This window comes from Talaromyces rugulosus, chromosome I (genome assembly GCF_013368755.1).
Source record: "Talaromyces rugulosus chromosome I, complete sequence".
NCBI lineage: Eukaryota > Fungi > Ascomycota > Eurotiomycetes > Eurotiales > Trichocomaceae > Talaromyces > Talaromyces rugulosus.
The window spans coordinates 1,173,218-1,188,770 of NC_049561.1; the positions used below are offsets into that span (position 1 = coordinate 1,173,218).

The following is a 15,553-nucleotide window of genomic DNA, read 5'->3' on the forward strand; positions in this document are numbered from 1 at the left end:
TAGGATAGGGCCAGGGTCAGGTCAGGCCAGGACTAAGGCTGGGGCGACAGTTCGTTGTTTGGCGTGGGATCCTGCATGCAGCGTGGCTGGCAAAAGGATCATACTCCTCTTGATCCTTAGCGCGCTCAACATGTGCGTAGTGGAGACCAACGTTATGTCTGATCGAAAGCCGGCGTTGGTGATCATACGAGCTAGGGCCGTGGTATATAACCGTCTTACATCTCGATCTTCAATGTTTGTCGTCTTACCATGCTATATTCAATATCATATATTACCTTATACCTTATACTTGATATTCATCCCTTGATATCAATTATTCAATTTTCATCTATATCATGATTGATGGTCAAGACCCCGTCAACATGTTCGTGACAACCCAATTCCAACAATGCCCAGAGGTGTACTCTGCGGGCAAACTGCCGTATACCGCGCTGTTCGACATGTCGGGATTCTTCTCCGAGCAGGCCCGGCGAGCACTCGAGGGCGACAACGAGATGGCATCGCATCTGTTTGCTGCCGACTCGTGCCACCAGCAGCAGCAACAGCAGCCCCAGCCCTTGGTCATGTCGACGTCGCCGTCGCCGACAACAACAGCATATCCGTACCCCCAGCCGGCCTTTTACGAGTCTCAATACTATCAAGTGCCGTTCATGGCTGGATCGTTTGACTCTTCTGCTTCTGTGTCTCCGGTCTCGCCGGTCTCGCCTGTCTGGAACAGCCATCCACAACAGCAGCAACAACAACAATTCGAATTCGCCATGCAGAGATATGCAGAAGACGCAGCGGCCAGACAGCAACAAATCAACCCTGTCCCATCATATCACGCTGTACCACGCCTCTCCCACCCCCGTCGCCATCATATTCACAACCATTACCACCAAAAACAACAACACCAACAACGACATTTACCTTCCTCTTCTTCTTCATCCTCCCCCAGTATAACATCCGACTCCCTCGACAACCTCTCCGACTGCGGCGTCCGCAGCGCCAACGGCACCTGGCGCTGCGCCCACCCTGGCTGCAGCAGCAAGACCGTCTTTACACGGGCCTGCGATCTTCGCAAACACTACAACCGGCATCGCAAATACCTGTTTTGCCGCTTCGACGGCTGTCCGCAATCGCGCGAGGGCGGGTTTTCTAGCAAAAAGGATCGTGCGAGGCATGAGGCCAAGCATAATCCGCAGATTACCTGTGAGTGGCAGGGCTGTGGGAGGGTGTTTAGCCGAGCGGATAATATGAAAGATCATGTGCGTCGGATTCACTGTCGGGGGCGGTAGTTTTTTTTTTTCTTTTTTTGTTTTCGCCTGTCAGTTATCAACCTAGGTATAAGCCGTGTCTCAGTATGCAGGGTTGATGGTGGTATAGACGCATTGCGCGGAGTTGTGCTTGCTACTGGTCTTACGATTCTCATGTATTTTATTTTTATTGCTTTAATTTATTTGCCTTGCTGGCTTTACTTGCTTTGATAATATACTACACTTATCACCTACATTATCAACTTCATTATCACCTACATTATCACCTACATTATCAACTTCATTATCAACTATATTATCAACTATATTATCAGCTATATTATCAACTACATTATCAACTACACTTATCAACCACCCTTATCAACCACCCTAATCAAATGATGACTTTGCAGACGGCATTCCTTCTATTTCGAGACATGTTCTTTTTTTTGTCATGTACGGGTGTGTGTGTGTGTGTGTGTGTGTGTGTGTGTGTGTGTGTGTATCCAATATTGGGACATGCAGCATCATGGATACTCGGGGGCGGTTTTACATGTAGAATGCCTGTCTTTAACAAGTCATGGCGCAGAGCTAGCCAGGCACCATAAGAAAGACTGCCGATCAAATTTTCTCCAGCTCCTGCATGATTAACTACTGTCAGTCAAGGAGAGTAAGACTCAAAAGGCAAAAGTTCGGCCGCCTCCGGATTTCCCTCTAGGGCTACTTCATCTTCGTTTACTGTATTTGGGCAAGATCGGCAGAAATCGTTTGGGATGAAAGAGAAAATCATAAGCAGATCATTATTGGATAGAAGCAATGGAAATCACAAAAAGAATTTCATGTTGGTTGTGTGATCCGCACACGATCGACAATGGGCCCCGGTGTCAGCCTCTTATCTGGGCGATTTGCCAGAACGTTTTTTTTTCTCGGTCTAACCTAGCCTTGATCTGAGGATCGTATAAAAGTTTTTGGGGATTTGGCTATACGAAGCTGGCACGTGGCTTGTGGTGTAGTATCTATAGAGTAAACAACACTAAACTAGGTAGTTTTAGATGAAAGGTGGGAAGAAGGCTGGAACCCCCCGACCCTCGTGGCAATCATCACCCTTGGCACTTCACAGACACACACACAGACAGACACACGGACAACGCCGGCAGATACCTCATTATACTCCTTTTGGTAAAAAGGATACTTACTCCATAGTTTAGTTGCCCAGTTCAGTCTACCCCCGTTACTCGTACCATTTTGAGTTTCTTGGTTCGGTCGACAAAGCCAATCACAGGCCGGCGAGTTGCAGCCGCGTATCTGTACAAAACCCAAACAGGTAAAATGAAGCGTGGGGTCCGTCTACTTTTTTTGACAGCGCTTGTATTCCAGTATCAGGATGTACGTGCGTAGTGTACGAACTGCAAAAGTACTCTGTAGTGGGTTTATGTACAAGGACGTGCATGAACCCTGCATTGCATCTTAGTTCTTAGTTTCTCCATGCCATATGCGCATGGGCTTTATTCAGCCCTGAGGGGGAGGGGGGAAGAGCGGAGGAGGGGTATGACCGTGGCACAAAGTGTACATACTACCACACTGTACCTTGTACAAATCACATGGCGAGTCATTCCCACGAGTTCCCATCAAATCAAATCAGCATATGGCGTAACCCCCCCATACGGAGAAAAAAAAGCCATGTCAGATCTGTTTCATATACTTGGTTTCAGGTTGACTGCCGCTGTCGCTGCTGCGGGTTATTGGTTGGCCGTACACCCTACGTTCAGTCGAACTGCATGAGCTATCAGGGCATCAGGGTATCAGCCGTCAATTGATGTGCTTGCATATGCACGTGTGGTGCTATGATGCACTACTATTGTGAGAACGGCCCCAGGGTTCACTTTGTCCGAGTTTGTCGACAAGGTGTTGACGGGAGGGGTCTAGCTTGAGAAAGAAAGTGAAGCGCCAGGAACGAAGCAGATATGGTCACTTCCACGTGACTAGTGCTACTTGTCGACTGGCCTAAAGCGTGTATGCCAGATACTGGATTAGGAAGGCGTGGGAATTACTGTATTGGGCAAGTTCTACTGGTCAGGTGACTACGCACACAGTCACACACATCATGTCGTCATGTCATACTAAAGTTATAGATATCAATTTGTATTCGACGTCGGCTCATAGCCAACACGATTGTATCTGCATGTACCTATGTACATCGTCTCCATGGAGGCGACCTCAATATGTCCAATTCTAAATCATACGTCGTAACTCGTCACTTCGTTAGCTGTCGCCGGATGTCCCCAGTGGGATTTCTGCAGTGTATACAGAGAGCATCGTCGGTCGTGACAGGCTGGCTCTGTATTCAATCAGTATCTACTATAATACATTCGTTATAGTATATTGATTGACATACCTGTCTGGCCAATTCTTTCGTGTTTGGTTTGTAGGGTTCAAGACTACATCAAACGTCAATGCGTCTCATCATGTGTGCCCCCGTCGTCGACGGCCGCGCCCGCTGCCTTTGGGCCTTTGTGAAAGCACATCGCGCAGCTCTGGGTCGTCCTTGCTTCGGTCGATGTGGTGCGCTTTGACATGTCTGGGCTTGTTAGACGGCTACAAAGAGAGCAAAGAAGGCAAAGAAACTAAGTACCTTTGCAGATTGTCCGGCCGAGGGTATTTGTGCTGCTGATCCGTACAAAACGGACACACGTATCCTGGCGAATCGTGCACCAGCCCGTGCCGGATCATCTCGTTTTTCCTCTTGAAACCTTTGCCGCCTACGCCACGCGGGCAATCCTGGACGGGACAATAATGCGGTCGCTCTTGTGAGTGAACATTGGCATGTGAGCTAAAGTAGTCAGTACGTATATTTTATGTATATTTGAGAAACATACTTTAAAAGATACTGTGTTTGGAATGGCGCAGCGTTGCAGTCGGGAAACTGGCATTTATACAGACTGCCAGCCTCGGCATTCTCTTCTCCCGGCGGCCGAGGCTCAGTAGGAGTCGGATAGCTGTTGGCAGGACTTTTCCCTGTGAGCGGCCCTTGTGATGGCGTCTCATACACGGTAGACACAGTGGACCCCTCGGATTTAAAGCCTGACGGCCGCCATGGATATGGTGACGGTGCGGCGGGCGAGTACGGTGTAGGCATTTGGGATTGGGGAGGAAGCGGTGGTGGAGGCAGCGAGGTCGAGACCCGCCGTGAGTGGACACCAGCAGGAGAAGGAGCCGAAGCAGCACCATAATGGGGCGAGGAGACGGAAACTGAACTGATGTCTCTTAGAAGAGACTGAACCGGCGGCAGACTCTGGGTGTTCTCCGGAGATCCAGCAGTAGAGTGCGGGGGAGAGTGAAGTGCAGGCAGCAGTTCTTGAGCGGGCATGTTTGATGGGGAGATGGTATATCTAGCTACGACCGAAGTAGCCAGGCCATCGTGGATGACCTGTTCAGAGCCGCGACGATGGTAGGGCAGCGGCGGGAAGACGAGTTCTGAGATAGGAGGCAGGATGTTATTGTTGTTGTTGTTGTGGTGGTGGTTGTTATGGTTGTTGCGGACGTGCTCGTTGTGTACCAGGCCCAAGGCATCGCTGGCAACCTGCTTGGCGACGTCGCTGGAAGGGACGATGCTGGGCCGGGGAGAGAGCTTGACGGCGCGCTCGCGATAGTCGTCATCCGAGTCGGACTCGCTTCGCAGCGGCCTCGCGCCGGCTTGCTGGGCAATGTCGGGGCGGTTTGGGCCTAGAATGCCGATCAGGACGGCATCGCCTTGGGTAGATCGGAGTGCTTTGTGCGTCCGGTGATGCTTACGCGAACGGCCACCGTCCGAGCCTGGCGAGTCTCGGTCTCGCGAAGCAGGCCGCTTGTGAGGGAAGGGAGGCGAGGGTTCGTCGGGCCCGTACTTGATCACCGCCGGCTGCAGGGCCGGGGAGCGATTGCAGGCGTCATCGGAGTCATACACGTCGGCCATGGGAGATCTGTCGGATGCGTCAGAAGGATATACATGTGGATGGACATGATGTGGTGGCGGCTTACCGGATGATGCACGAATGCACTCAAAAGCTCAGTCAATGACCATCAATAGTACGAGAACACAATGACCATCAATAGACGAGGACACAGTAACCATGTAGCACGAGGACAAATGTACAATGTCGCGGCAATGGCACGAGAAGAGCCGCAGTTATAGGCAGGGCGCCGAGGCAGCCAGAATAAAGCACAATCGCAGGAAATTGGCAGGCTGACGAATGCTGGCGCGCAGCAGCCAATCACGGGGCGGGCTAGCTACCAATTACGCGGCGCAATCAAGTGCGGCGGTAACAGTGTCGATCGCCCCTGACAGGATGGGAGAAGAAGCACGGCAAGGGAGGAGGAAGTGAGAGGAAGAGGGAGAACGGCGAGGCAGAGAATTTGAGCGAGGCTGAACAGCGAGGTAGGGAGGTGGAGGGAGACAGAGGGAGGTCTCCGAGAACTGAGGGAGAGACAGAGGCTCAGCTGGCACAAACAGCGGAACTGCGGAAGTCGGGCTGCAGCAAGAAGAGCACAGCACTCGGCGGAGAAACACAGGGTTTCGGTCGGTCAGCAGTCTCGCGCTCGAGTCGATAGTTATCGAGGACTATTTGGAGCGGAAGAATCGAGCGAAAAAAGTTGCAGCAAACAATTAAGGCCATGAGGCTCTGAAGTGGCACGAGCCGCAAGAAATAGGAATCGACGGGCGGGCCCACGGCAACGACGACGACGCCGATCGTTTGCTTCCCCTCTCCGACCCGTCGCGGGCTAGTGAGTGGCGCCAGCGAGTATTCCACGGTGCAGGCCTAGTACTGCAGGGAGGCTAGCCTGCATTCTCGAGGGCCTGCTGACGGAGACAGACAGAGGCAGAGATACAGAACAGAGTCTGAGAGAGACTGAGAGAGAGTCGGGAGAAACAGAGACACTGTCGAGACAGACACGCAAAACAGCAAGAGACAAGACGCCGACCGGGAAGGAAGGAGCGCGCGATGACGAGGCCTCTGCGCCACACGCTCTTTCCTCGCGGCTCATCCGGGCCCGTATTGGCCATACGCGGCTCCGTCGCTGCCGGCCGCGTGTTTGCGGTAACTTTTGGTAATTACCGCGTATCGCCAATAAGCCGCGCCGGAATGAGGCTCTTCTAGTGGACGCCGCGCCCCACAGCGGGGCCCCGTAGCGGCCAATGGCAGCGGCCAGCGGCTCTGCCAAGCCCGCCGTCCGTCGACGTCGTATGCATGCGTGTCCAATGGGCACCGTATTATGACTGGATGGGCGTGCGTGGCACAGGCTATATTGCTACTATCTACCAGATTGCGCCATTTATATATTACATATATGTATGTACATTTATTCCAACATATTGGGAGCTTTGTTCTTGATATCCTTCTCAACATGTCCAGAAACAAACAAAACAAGAAGGAATCATCCAAGACACGGGCAGTCCGAACCACGTCAGCCATGCAGTACTACTACCACGTAAATAGTAATAGTAATATCATAGTTATAGGTCAGCATAACCTGACCTGACCTGAAACATGAGTAAGATCCAGACTGGGCTAGTCCCAACAGTCGCTAATCTGATTGGCATACACTTCTTTTCACCCGACCACGTATAGTAGTATATACCATGTATACTCCATATCGCCTACGTATATGCATGCGTCACTGATCCGGAGATATTCTCCAAACTACAATTTCCCCCTCGCCCTCTCCGCCTCGGCCACTCGTACGCGCTGGTACGTCTCCTCGGCAAACGGCTTCATCTTCAACGCATACTCGCGCGCGTGCGCACTGCTGGCCTGCCGCAGCGCATACCGTGCCGCTATGCCCTGCATAATCACCGAGCTGCGAAAAAAGAAAAACGCATCGCCCCAAGTCACATCTGCCCTCGGATCCCAGCCGGCCGCCTGCCCATACCACTCGAGGCTCTGCGCGCGCGTGGGGATGCCGGGCGTGTGGCCCGGTTGAAACGCCGCCGCCTTGCCCTCGTTCGTGTCCATGTGCCACGGGCTTGTCAGATTGCAGATATCTGACAGCGGGTGGCCGATCGTGGCCATTTCCCAGTCCAGGATGCCAATCACACGTGGCTCTGTCGCGTGGAATACCAGGTTGTCGATCTTGTAGTCGCCGTGCACAAACGTCGACCGGTCGCGCGGCTGGCTCGCCCTGTCCGAGAAGAAGCGCACGTTTTCGCCAATGTGTGGCAGCTCGCCCACGGCCTGTTTCGTGTCGACGTCAACTGCGCCCGCCTGTGTCTGCGATATCCGCGTTAGGGTTGCGATCTGCCGGTCGTAGAAGCCCGTCGGCTTGCCGAATTTCTCCATGCCGACGGACTTGGGATCGACCCGGTGCAGTTTGCCGAGCGTGCGAAGGGCATCATGCCAGCTGGTTTTTTGTCAGTTTGAAACCGGGGAGGGGCCTTTTGTTGCTCGGGTGTCTCACAGTTCGTTTCGCTCCGTCGCACTCACGCCGGGAAACGCTGGGTCGGTAAACATCCTGCCCGCCAGAAACTCCATGATATAAAACGGCGTCCCGATCACGCTGCTGTCCTCGCACAGGATATACGCCTTGGGCACAGGCACGTCTGTCTGCTCCAGCGCGTGGATGATCTGGTACTCGCGCTCGACCATGTGCGCCGTCTTGGAGAGCAGCTTGCCGGGCGGCTTCTTGCGTAGCACGAATTTCTGGCCATCGCTGGCTGTGAGCTGGTACGTGGGGTTGGACTGTCCAAAGCCAAACTACCAATCAATGTTAGCTTTCTTTAGTTGGAAGTCGTAGCAAGGCATATCCAACCTGCTTCACGTCCAGCGGCGTCTTGACCACCGGCAGGTTCTGCCCAATGTACCTCTCGAGCGAGGCAATGTCAATCGGTTGTCGCAGCGGGCCCGCCATAGTGCACTGTCGAGGATAATTGAAGTAAGAGACTGCCAGTCGTGGAGCGTGCTCCAGACGTGTTCATGAAGGAACCAAACAGGAGTAGCCGGGGCCGAGGCAACTGAGCTTCTCCGGGGCCGCCGAGGTCTCCGCTTCCCCGCTTACTCAGTCTTGAACACTAATAATACTACGTATGCTGTAGTGTCAAGACTCGAGGCCAATTGCAGTGGATAATATATAGGACTAACTATTACTAACAGATAATAACTACGTACTGAGTAACCACAGTAAATCGTATCCTAGACTAGTAGTACTACGGGTAATGCTAAGATAGGGCCCAGCCCTAAACTTTACACGCGGCGCGTCCCTCACCGCCCAGACGCGTCGACAGAACCAAGATGCTGCGACCTGCGTCCAAGGGATGGCGTCTCGTTTATAGACCCATGATTCGCACCTGCAATTCCTTCCCACACACCGTCTTGCGTTTCTCGACCTCGTCTACCATGACCAAGGAGACCACACCACCTCCAGACACCTCCGCCGCCGCCGTACACGAACCTCCATCTCTCCCTGCATCCCCGCTCCCAAAGCGAACAAAAACAACAGAACCCGATTCGAGCATTGCCTCCGTCATGGCTTCGTCTACCTCCAATGGCACCGCCGTCACATCCATCTCGCAGCCCCAGCCACCGCTGATGGTGAAAAAGCTGGTCGAGTCAGCCACGGCGCCCACGCGCGGTTCTGCGTTTGCTGCGGGATACGACATTTACAGTGCAAAGGAGGCTGTTATCCCGGCCAAGGGCAAGGGTCTTGTTGACACGGGGCTGGCTATTGCTGTTCCAGAGGGCACATGTTTGTTTCCTGCATTGATAAAAACAATGCTACCGCGTTTTTTTCTGACTTGAGGGTAGACGGCCGCATTGCGCCGCGCAGTGGCCTCGCGTCCAAGAACTTTATCGACACCGGTGCCGGTGTGATTGATGCGGATTATCGCGGCGAGGTCAAGGTCTTGCTGTTTAACTTTTCCGATGTCGACTTTACGAGTATGTCTCTTTATTTCGTGCTGTTTCGAACGAGGCTAATGTGCAACAGTCAAACAGGGAGACCGAATCGCCCAGCTTGTGTTGGAAAGAGTGAGCATTGCCGTTTCATCTCTGTTGACCCATCTAACTCGTCCAGATTTATACCCCAGATGTCCTCGTGGTGGAACAGCTCGAAGAGAGCGTGCGTGGCGTCGGAGGGTTTGGCAGCACTGGCAAATAGGTGCATACGAATTACGATGTAGACAATTGAATTATTTATATCCATTACTATTCACTATTCCTTGTTACAAGGTTCATGAACAAGTGCACGCGATCAATGATGTACTCCGATGTAGTGAACGGCCCGAGTTAGTCAGAACAAAGTGGCGGCGACGTGCTCGAATAGCGGGGCTGCATTTTTGACTTTGCAGACGCGATAATTGATTGTTTGCGTCTCTTTGTTCGACGACAACTGTTTATTTGTTTTTAATCCTACTTAGACCACGTCTTCTTATAGCTATCATGTCTGGAGAACAGGACATGGTCCCAGAGACCAAAGTCCTCGCGATAGCCAGCCATGTAGGTCCTCTTCCATGCTCGATGCACGAACATGCTAATATGATATCTCTACAGGTCTCCTACGGGTCAGTTAATTTCTTTTTAAAAGGCCTTCTTAGTCACTGACAATTGCCAGGTTCGTCGGCAACACAATGGCCACCTATGTCATGCAGTCGCTGGGCTGCGAAGTCGCCGGCATCAACACCGTCCACTTTAGTAAGACCTTCAACACCCTGAACAACATCTTTACTAACCAGTAACCACAAGGCAACCACACTGGCTACCGCCAAGTCAAAGGCACCAAAACCAGCGCCCAGGAAATCCGCGAGCTCTACCAGGGTCTCGCCCAGAGCTATCTAACCGACTTTGACGTGCTGCTCTCGGGCTATGCGCCGTCTGCAGCGGCCGTCGAGGCCGTGGGCGATATCGCCGAGGATCTCAAGCGGAGGGCAGAGTCGAGGCCGGGCTCGTTTTTCTGGAGTGAGTCTTTTTTTTTATCGCCATTTCCACTTTTCTTTCAAACTAACAAAAGCAGTCCTGGACCCGGTCATGGGCGATCTCGGCCGTCTGTACGTGAACGAGGACGTCGTGCCGGCATATAAAAAAGCAATCCGCCATGCAGATCTGATATTGCCAAACCAATTCGAAGCCGAGTGAGCACCTACAATTACTTTCATCCTCTCTCTCTCTCTCTATCTCTCTAATTGTGATTGTAGAGTCCTCTCCGGCGTCAAAATATCCACCGTCGCCGACATCACCGCTGCCATCAGCGCCATCCACGCAACCTACTCAATCCCGCACGTCATCGTCACCTCGATACAGCTCTCACGCCTGGGCTCGTCGACGCCCACCTCGACACTGACCGTGATCGGCTCAACCATCCGCTCCGACGGCTCTCCGCGCCTGTTTAGCGTCGACGTACCAGCTCTCGACTGCAATTTTAATGGTACGGGCGACATGTTTGCGGCGCTGATGGTGGCGCGTCTGCGTGAGGCTGTTTTCACGGCTTCGACAACGCCGCAGCTGAAATCCACGCGCTCGTGGGTGTCGCCAGATGACGTTGCGTCGACGGATTTGCCGCTTGCGACGGCCACGGAGAAGGTGTTGTCGAGTATGCACTATGTGCTGGAACGCACCATGGAGGCGCGCACGGCTGAGCTTGCTGCTGCTGCGGACGAACAGGATGATACAGATGGTAGCACCGACGAGCAGAGACAGTTCCGGAAGCATTTGCGAGAGACCAAGGCAGGCGAGGTCCGGTTGATTCGGAATGTGCATGCTTTGCGCAGTCCAAAGGTCATCTTTAGAGCTCGCGAGTGGCAGAGCTCGTAGTATTTAGTTATATATTATTATTATTATTATTCAGGTCAAGATTATAATATTATTGATAGAATAGACTTTGTTCACATTGCTATTATTCCACTCCTTAACAACCAACTACGAGCTACGATAAATGTAGCCCTCCGTCCATGCACCCTCCCGCCACGGAATCAGGGAGAGGGTGTTTGGTAATTGGAGGGCAAAACTGATCTTGGCACGAAAAGAAATTAATCCTTCAGCAAATGGGCACGGGAGAGCCACAGAGCTGTACACACATATGCCTGTATATCACCATGAAAGGTAGATAGTATGAAGCGAATTGAACAATGTTCAATCATTGCTTGTATTCAAGTATCCCTCTTTTAACACCGAAATAAAATCAAATAGTCGAATGCCAATTTCATCTGCAAGTCATAACAATATCACTGTACTGTATAGTGTTTCGCCGCTTGGAGACATGAAGTTTTTTTTAATTTTTTGTTCTCTTCGTTATGTTGACATTTTCAAACGCTAAGCAATCTCACGCTTGCCCTCTTTGCGCTCCTTCTGTTGAAATTGTCAGTCATCCGTTTTGTATGTATGTTTGTCCGAGATGTGCGAGTCAACGTACCAATGCCTTCATGGTACCGTGAAGAGCGTGTCTGTGGTTGCGACGGAACTTGGGGTCGACACCCTTGAGGGAAGGGTAACGGTAGGTCTTGGGCTTCTTGATACTGTTGACAAGTCGATTAGTGGCTGCGAGGAATCAAGCCGATGGTTAAAAAGCGACGAACCCGTTACGGTGAGCCTTCTTGCTCTGGTTGTGCTGGGACGAGTTCTTCGACTCTGTGTGAAAAAAACGGTCAGTACGTGAGAAATTTGGTGGTCGCAAGAGAAAAGGGTACGAACTGGCCATCTTGACGGTGTTGTCGCGATGATGTGGTTGTCGTGAGTGAGGACTGAACTGGAGAGAGAAACTTGGTTGTTCTTGCGGGTAGGCGTTAAGGACTTTCGCTTGTGTGGGAGACTTCGCTTAGGCGGATGCGGTTAGCGCGCTCGGGACTAATATGTACAGTCAGGTAACTAGGTACTTTGGAAGTATGTACGTAGCTAGTTAACTGCCAAGTCAACAGACAGGCGTTGACTATTGTTATTGTTATTAAATTGCTTTCAATTGCACTATACATATGGACAAATTAAAATAATTTCCAATAACGCTACTTGAGTGAATGCCTGCTCAAGAGTCAAAGCTACAGTCGTTGCATTGTACAAGACCAAATACTGCATAATATTACCTTGAATAATCAGGAAAATGTTCTTGCAACATGCATAATACAAGTATGCATTGCGCAGCTTTTTCATATCATTATTCATTCACCTTATGGTGCCTATACTATGATACTCCGAGCTGAAACACGTGACCTCCCCATCGGGTTAGCATTCCGTTCCGACTTCGACCGTTCTCTTGAACCACCTCAGCATTTGACGGATCATCAAAGTCCTGCAAACCTCACCCTCCTCAACCCATTGCACAATGAGCTCTCTCCGGTTCGCTCGCGCTGCCCTGCGGGCGCGTCCCGCCGCCATTCGCCTCCCTCTCGGTCGCAGAACCTATGCCGACGCCGTGGCCGACAAGATCAAGCTGTCCCTGGCTATGCCTCACCAGGTACGACCCGGCTTTTGTCCGATGGACAAGGACGGAAACTTTTTACCTTGTTGGGATGAATATTCAATACTGACGCTGCTGTCTATTTAGAACCTCTACAAGTCTACCGACGTGTACGTTTTCCAATTCAATCCGCCCATCCCGACTTTTTTTTTTCTTTTAACTATGCGCGACCCAACAACCATAACTAACACCCCCTCAGTGTCCAAGTCAACGTCCCCGCCGAGTCCGGTGAAATGGGTATTCTTGCCAACCACGTTCCTTCCATTGAACAACTGAAGCCCGGCCTCGTTGAGATCATCGAGGAGAGCGGTGGCTCCAAGCAGTTCTTCCGTACGTTGACCACAAAACTACAACACCATAACAACCGGTATACATTGCATATCAAACAATACTGACTGGAATGGGACTATAGTGTCTGGTGGCTTCGCCGTCGTCCAGCCCGACTCCCGCCTCAGTGTCAACGCTGTTGAGGCTTACCCTCTGGAAGACTTTTCCGCCGAGGTTAGTTTATTCGCCGCAGTCTGCATACTTGTCTTTTTTACTAACAATATAATCCAGGCTATTCGCAACCAGATTGCCGAAGCCCAGAAGATTGCTGGTGGCAGTGGCAGTGAGCAGGACATTGCCGAGGCTAAGATCGAGCTTGAGGTATGCCAATCGTTTCTTTCGGTCTGTACACATTGCTAATTGAGTATCTTTGACAGGTCCTTGAAACCCTCCAGGCCCACGTGAAATAGACCTGTTGATGTAAATATTCATATGCAACTTTTCACACCGTGTTTCAGTCTATTTCAAAACTATGTAGAATTATCCTCTATCGAAGAGCTTCTCTTCATCAATAGCATTTCATTTGTATTCTACTCCCGGTCATTATGTTATATTAAGCCATACGCTGGATCCTGTTATTGAAAGGCTAGCATCTCATTTGAAGACTTTTTTAAAAAAACCTTAAGCAAATTCATCGCCATACAATCAACCGCTTATCAAACCCGCCACTCACCACCCACTCTTCCCTGGAATCCTCCTTTTCCCCAACCCATCCCGCCCAGATACTTCTTACTTTGCTGCCTACTTCATGGCCATTCTTTAACATTGTCACTATTTTCCCAGTCTTGGCCTCGATGCCTCGAATCACCCCGTCGTCCCCATTCACCCAGACACCAGAACCGTCCGGTCGCCAGACGACCTGCGGCGTCGAGTACGGGGTTTGCGGAGCGAATGTGTTTGTCTGGATCACGATTGCCGCGTCTTCGCGGTTTTGCAGGGCTAGTGCGGCCATCGCTTGGGTTGCCTGCGATACCGAGGCGGATTCGTTTCGCTCTTCCCGAGTCTGCGGAGTGGAATCTTGTGTGGAGGAGGAAGAAGAAGAAGGGAATAATAATCGGATAATCATGACTTTCATATGTGGCATCGTTGACAAAGCAACAGCCAAAAGCCCAGGGTCGTGGGGACTCAGTGCCAAACAAGACGGCGAAAAGGCAATCCATGCATTGGAATGCGGCGCGAGGTTTTGTTTTCCTATTTCTTCGCACTGGACCGTAGCAGCATTATCAGTGTCGTCGTTGGTGCTGCGCAGGGCTTCCAGGTTATAGAAGTAGATATGTGTCGAGTCTCGCCGAGACACTAAAAGAGTCAACTCTTGCGTGTCTGGGTTTCGGGTAATGAGGACGGATTCGGGATTCGTGGGTAGTTTTATGGCTCCCACGGGCTCGCCAATTTTAGGAGCGTCTGGTGGAGAAGGCACTTTCATGTGGTAAACCAGGACTTGGGCATCCCATCCCGCAGTGGCAATCCATACATTCCCATCATCGCGGTCTTCATATGCGGCTACCTGCACAGTGTACTTGGAGTGGTCCTTTCTGCTGTCTATGACTTGGTCGTTCTGAACTAGGAGAAGCTTTCCGGACATGCCAGTTAAGAACTGATATTTCCCATCACAGACACTGGTCTGGGAAAGAATGGGAGAATCCGACAGTTGCGTCATCGAGGCGGCCACGGTCTGGTCTGCGTCTAGGTTGAACAGACTGAGGCGCTTGTCAGCCCCGGTAGCGACGACATATGAAGTGCTGCTCTCCTTGTCGTCTCGCTTCCATGGCTTCACGGACACGTGGAGCAGATTAGTCGAGCTTGGAGTGCCAACCACCGTTGGTTGTGATGGTGCTAGGATATGGTTAGATCAAATGAGCACATGAAAGTCCATGGTCAGCCTACCAAGGGAAGTCCACTGGTCCTTGGCAGACACGGACTCGTCATGTCTTTCAAAAGTCAGGCTTTGATCAAATGTCTTCTTTTCCTGGATAATGTCCTCGAGGGTCCACCGGCCTACGCCGGCTGGCTCGGAAGCAGGTTCTTTTTCTGTTGTCTCTCCTGCATCTGAAGGGAGACCTGCCTCGCGTATAAAGGCGTCCAGAGTCTCGGTGTAGTTGTTGGAGCGCAAGAACCGTGCCACGAGGAGACTGGCGAGAGGGGCCGATTGTGTAGGTGGCGCCATTACTTGTTACTTTTCAGTTTATTTATTAATGATTATTCGTCTCGCTCGATCAGATCGACCATGTCAATTACGCCTCGAGATGGACTCGACCGGCCGATTGGCTGTGTGTCACTGGTGAGACTCGCGTCCACAAAGTATCCAAGCCAAGAAGGACGGAAACAGAACCAGACAAAAGAAAGCCAAGGGTTCTGAAAATAAAAAATAAAAGCAGTGTCCTCAAAGTGCTAAATATAAATATAAAGCCAAGGTGAAGAAAGAAGAAAAGCGCCAAGACGCGGGCGGCGCTAAGTATCCGGTCTCTCGGGCCCGACTTCACCTGTTGATCGCCGCAGTTGTCACTCACTGCCAGAGCCTCTCCACCTCACCCCCGACCCTTCCCCGCGCCTCTCCTCTTCCAACCGCCTCAGAACGAAGA

At 51.5% G+C, this 15,553-nt stretch overlaps 7 protein-coding genes across 7 annotated transcripts; 4 read left to right on the top strand and 3 right to left on the bottom strand.

Annotated features, from left to right (window-relative positions):
• Nucleotides 1-362: 362 nt before the first annotated feature.
• Nucleotides 363-1,277, top strand: TRUGW13939_00393 (uncharacterized protein; the record flags this gene model as incomplete). The annotated part of the gene is made up of 1 exon (XM_035483601.1): nucleotides 363-1,277. One exon carries the CDS (start codon nucleotides 363-365, stop codon nucleotides 1,275-1,277), a length of 915 nt encoding a protein of 304 aa, XP_035339494.1.
• A 2,421-nt stretch (nucleotides 1,278-3,698) lies between these two features.
• TRUGW13939_00394 (uncharacterized protein) lies at nucleotides 3,699-5,187 on the bottom strand (the record flags this gene model as incomplete). Its single annotated transcript, XM_035483602.1, has 3 exons — nucleotides 3,699-3,813; nucleotides 3,868-4,065; nucleotides 4,112-5,187. The coding sequence occupies 3 exons, from the start codon at nucleotides 5,185-5,187 to the stop codon at nucleotides 3,699-3,701; spliced, it is 1,389 nt and encodes a 462-aa protein (XP_035339495.1).
• Nucleotides 5,188-6,913: 1,726 nt separating this feature from the next.
• TRUGW13939_00395 (uncharacterized protein) lies at nucleotides 6,914-8,117 on the bottom strand (the record flags this gene model as incomplete). Its single annotated transcript, XM_035483603.1, has 3 exons — nucleotides 6,914-7,610; nucleotides 7,668-7,963; nucleotides 8,019-8,117. 3 exons carry the CDS (start codon nucleotides 8,115-8,117, stop codon nucleotides 6,914-6,916), a joined length of 1,092 nt encoding a protein of 363 aa, XP_035339496.1.
• A 380-nt stretch (nucleotides 8,118-8,497) lies between these two features.
• Nucleotides 8,498-9,362, top strand: TRUGW13939_00396 (uncharacterized protein; the record flags this gene model as incomplete). Its single annotated transcript, XM_035483604.1, has 4 exons — nucleotides 8,498-8,951; nucleotides 9,011-9,142; nucleotides 9,192-9,232; nucleotides 9,279-9,362. 4 exons carry the CDS (start codon nucleotides 8,498-8,500, stop codon nucleotides 9,360-9,362), a joined length of 711 nt encoding a protein of 236 aa, XP_035339497.1.
• A 281-nt stretch (nucleotides 9,363-9,643) lies between these two features.
• TRUGW13939_00397 (uncharacterized protein) lies at nucleotides 9,644-11,011 on the top strand (the record flags this gene model as incomplete). The annotated part of the gene is made up of 6 exons (XM_035483605.1): nucleotides 9,644-9,700; nucleotides 9,755-9,765; nucleotides 9,816-9,895; nucleotides 9,947-10,159; nucleotides 10,215-10,332; nucleotides 10,396-11,011. The coding sequence occupies 6 exons, from the start codon at nucleotides 9,644-9,646 to the stop codon at nucleotides 11,009-11,011; spliced, it is 1,095 nt and encodes a 364-aa protein (XP_035339498.1).
• A 1,501-nt stretch (nucleotides 11,012-12,512) lies between these two features.
• TRUGW13939_00398 (uncharacterized protein) lies at nucleotides 12,513-13,384 on the top strand (the record flags this gene model as incomplete). The annotated part of the gene is made up of 6 exons (XM_035483606.1): nucleotides 12,513-12,644; nucleotides 12,735-12,757; nucleotides 12,847-12,977; nucleotides 13,060-13,148; nucleotides 13,206-13,295; nucleotides 13,352-13,384. The coding sequence occupies 6 exons, from the start codon at nucleotides 12,513-12,515 to the stop codon at nucleotides 13,382-13,384; spliced, it is 498 nt and encodes a 165-aa protein (XP_035339499.1).
• Nucleotides 13,385-13,605: 221 nt separating this feature from the next.
• Nucleotides 13,606-15,138, bottom strand: TRUGW13939_00399 (uncharacterized protein; the record flags this gene model as incomplete). Its single annotated transcript, XM_035483607.1, has 2 exons — nucleotides 13,606-14,807; nucleotides 14,859-15,138. The coding sequence occupies 2 exons, from the start codon at nucleotides 15,136-15,138 to the stop codon at nucleotides 13,606-13,608; spliced, it is 1,482 nt and encodes a 493-aa protein (XP_035339500.1).
• Nucleotides 15,139-15,553: the final 415 nt, after the last annotated feature.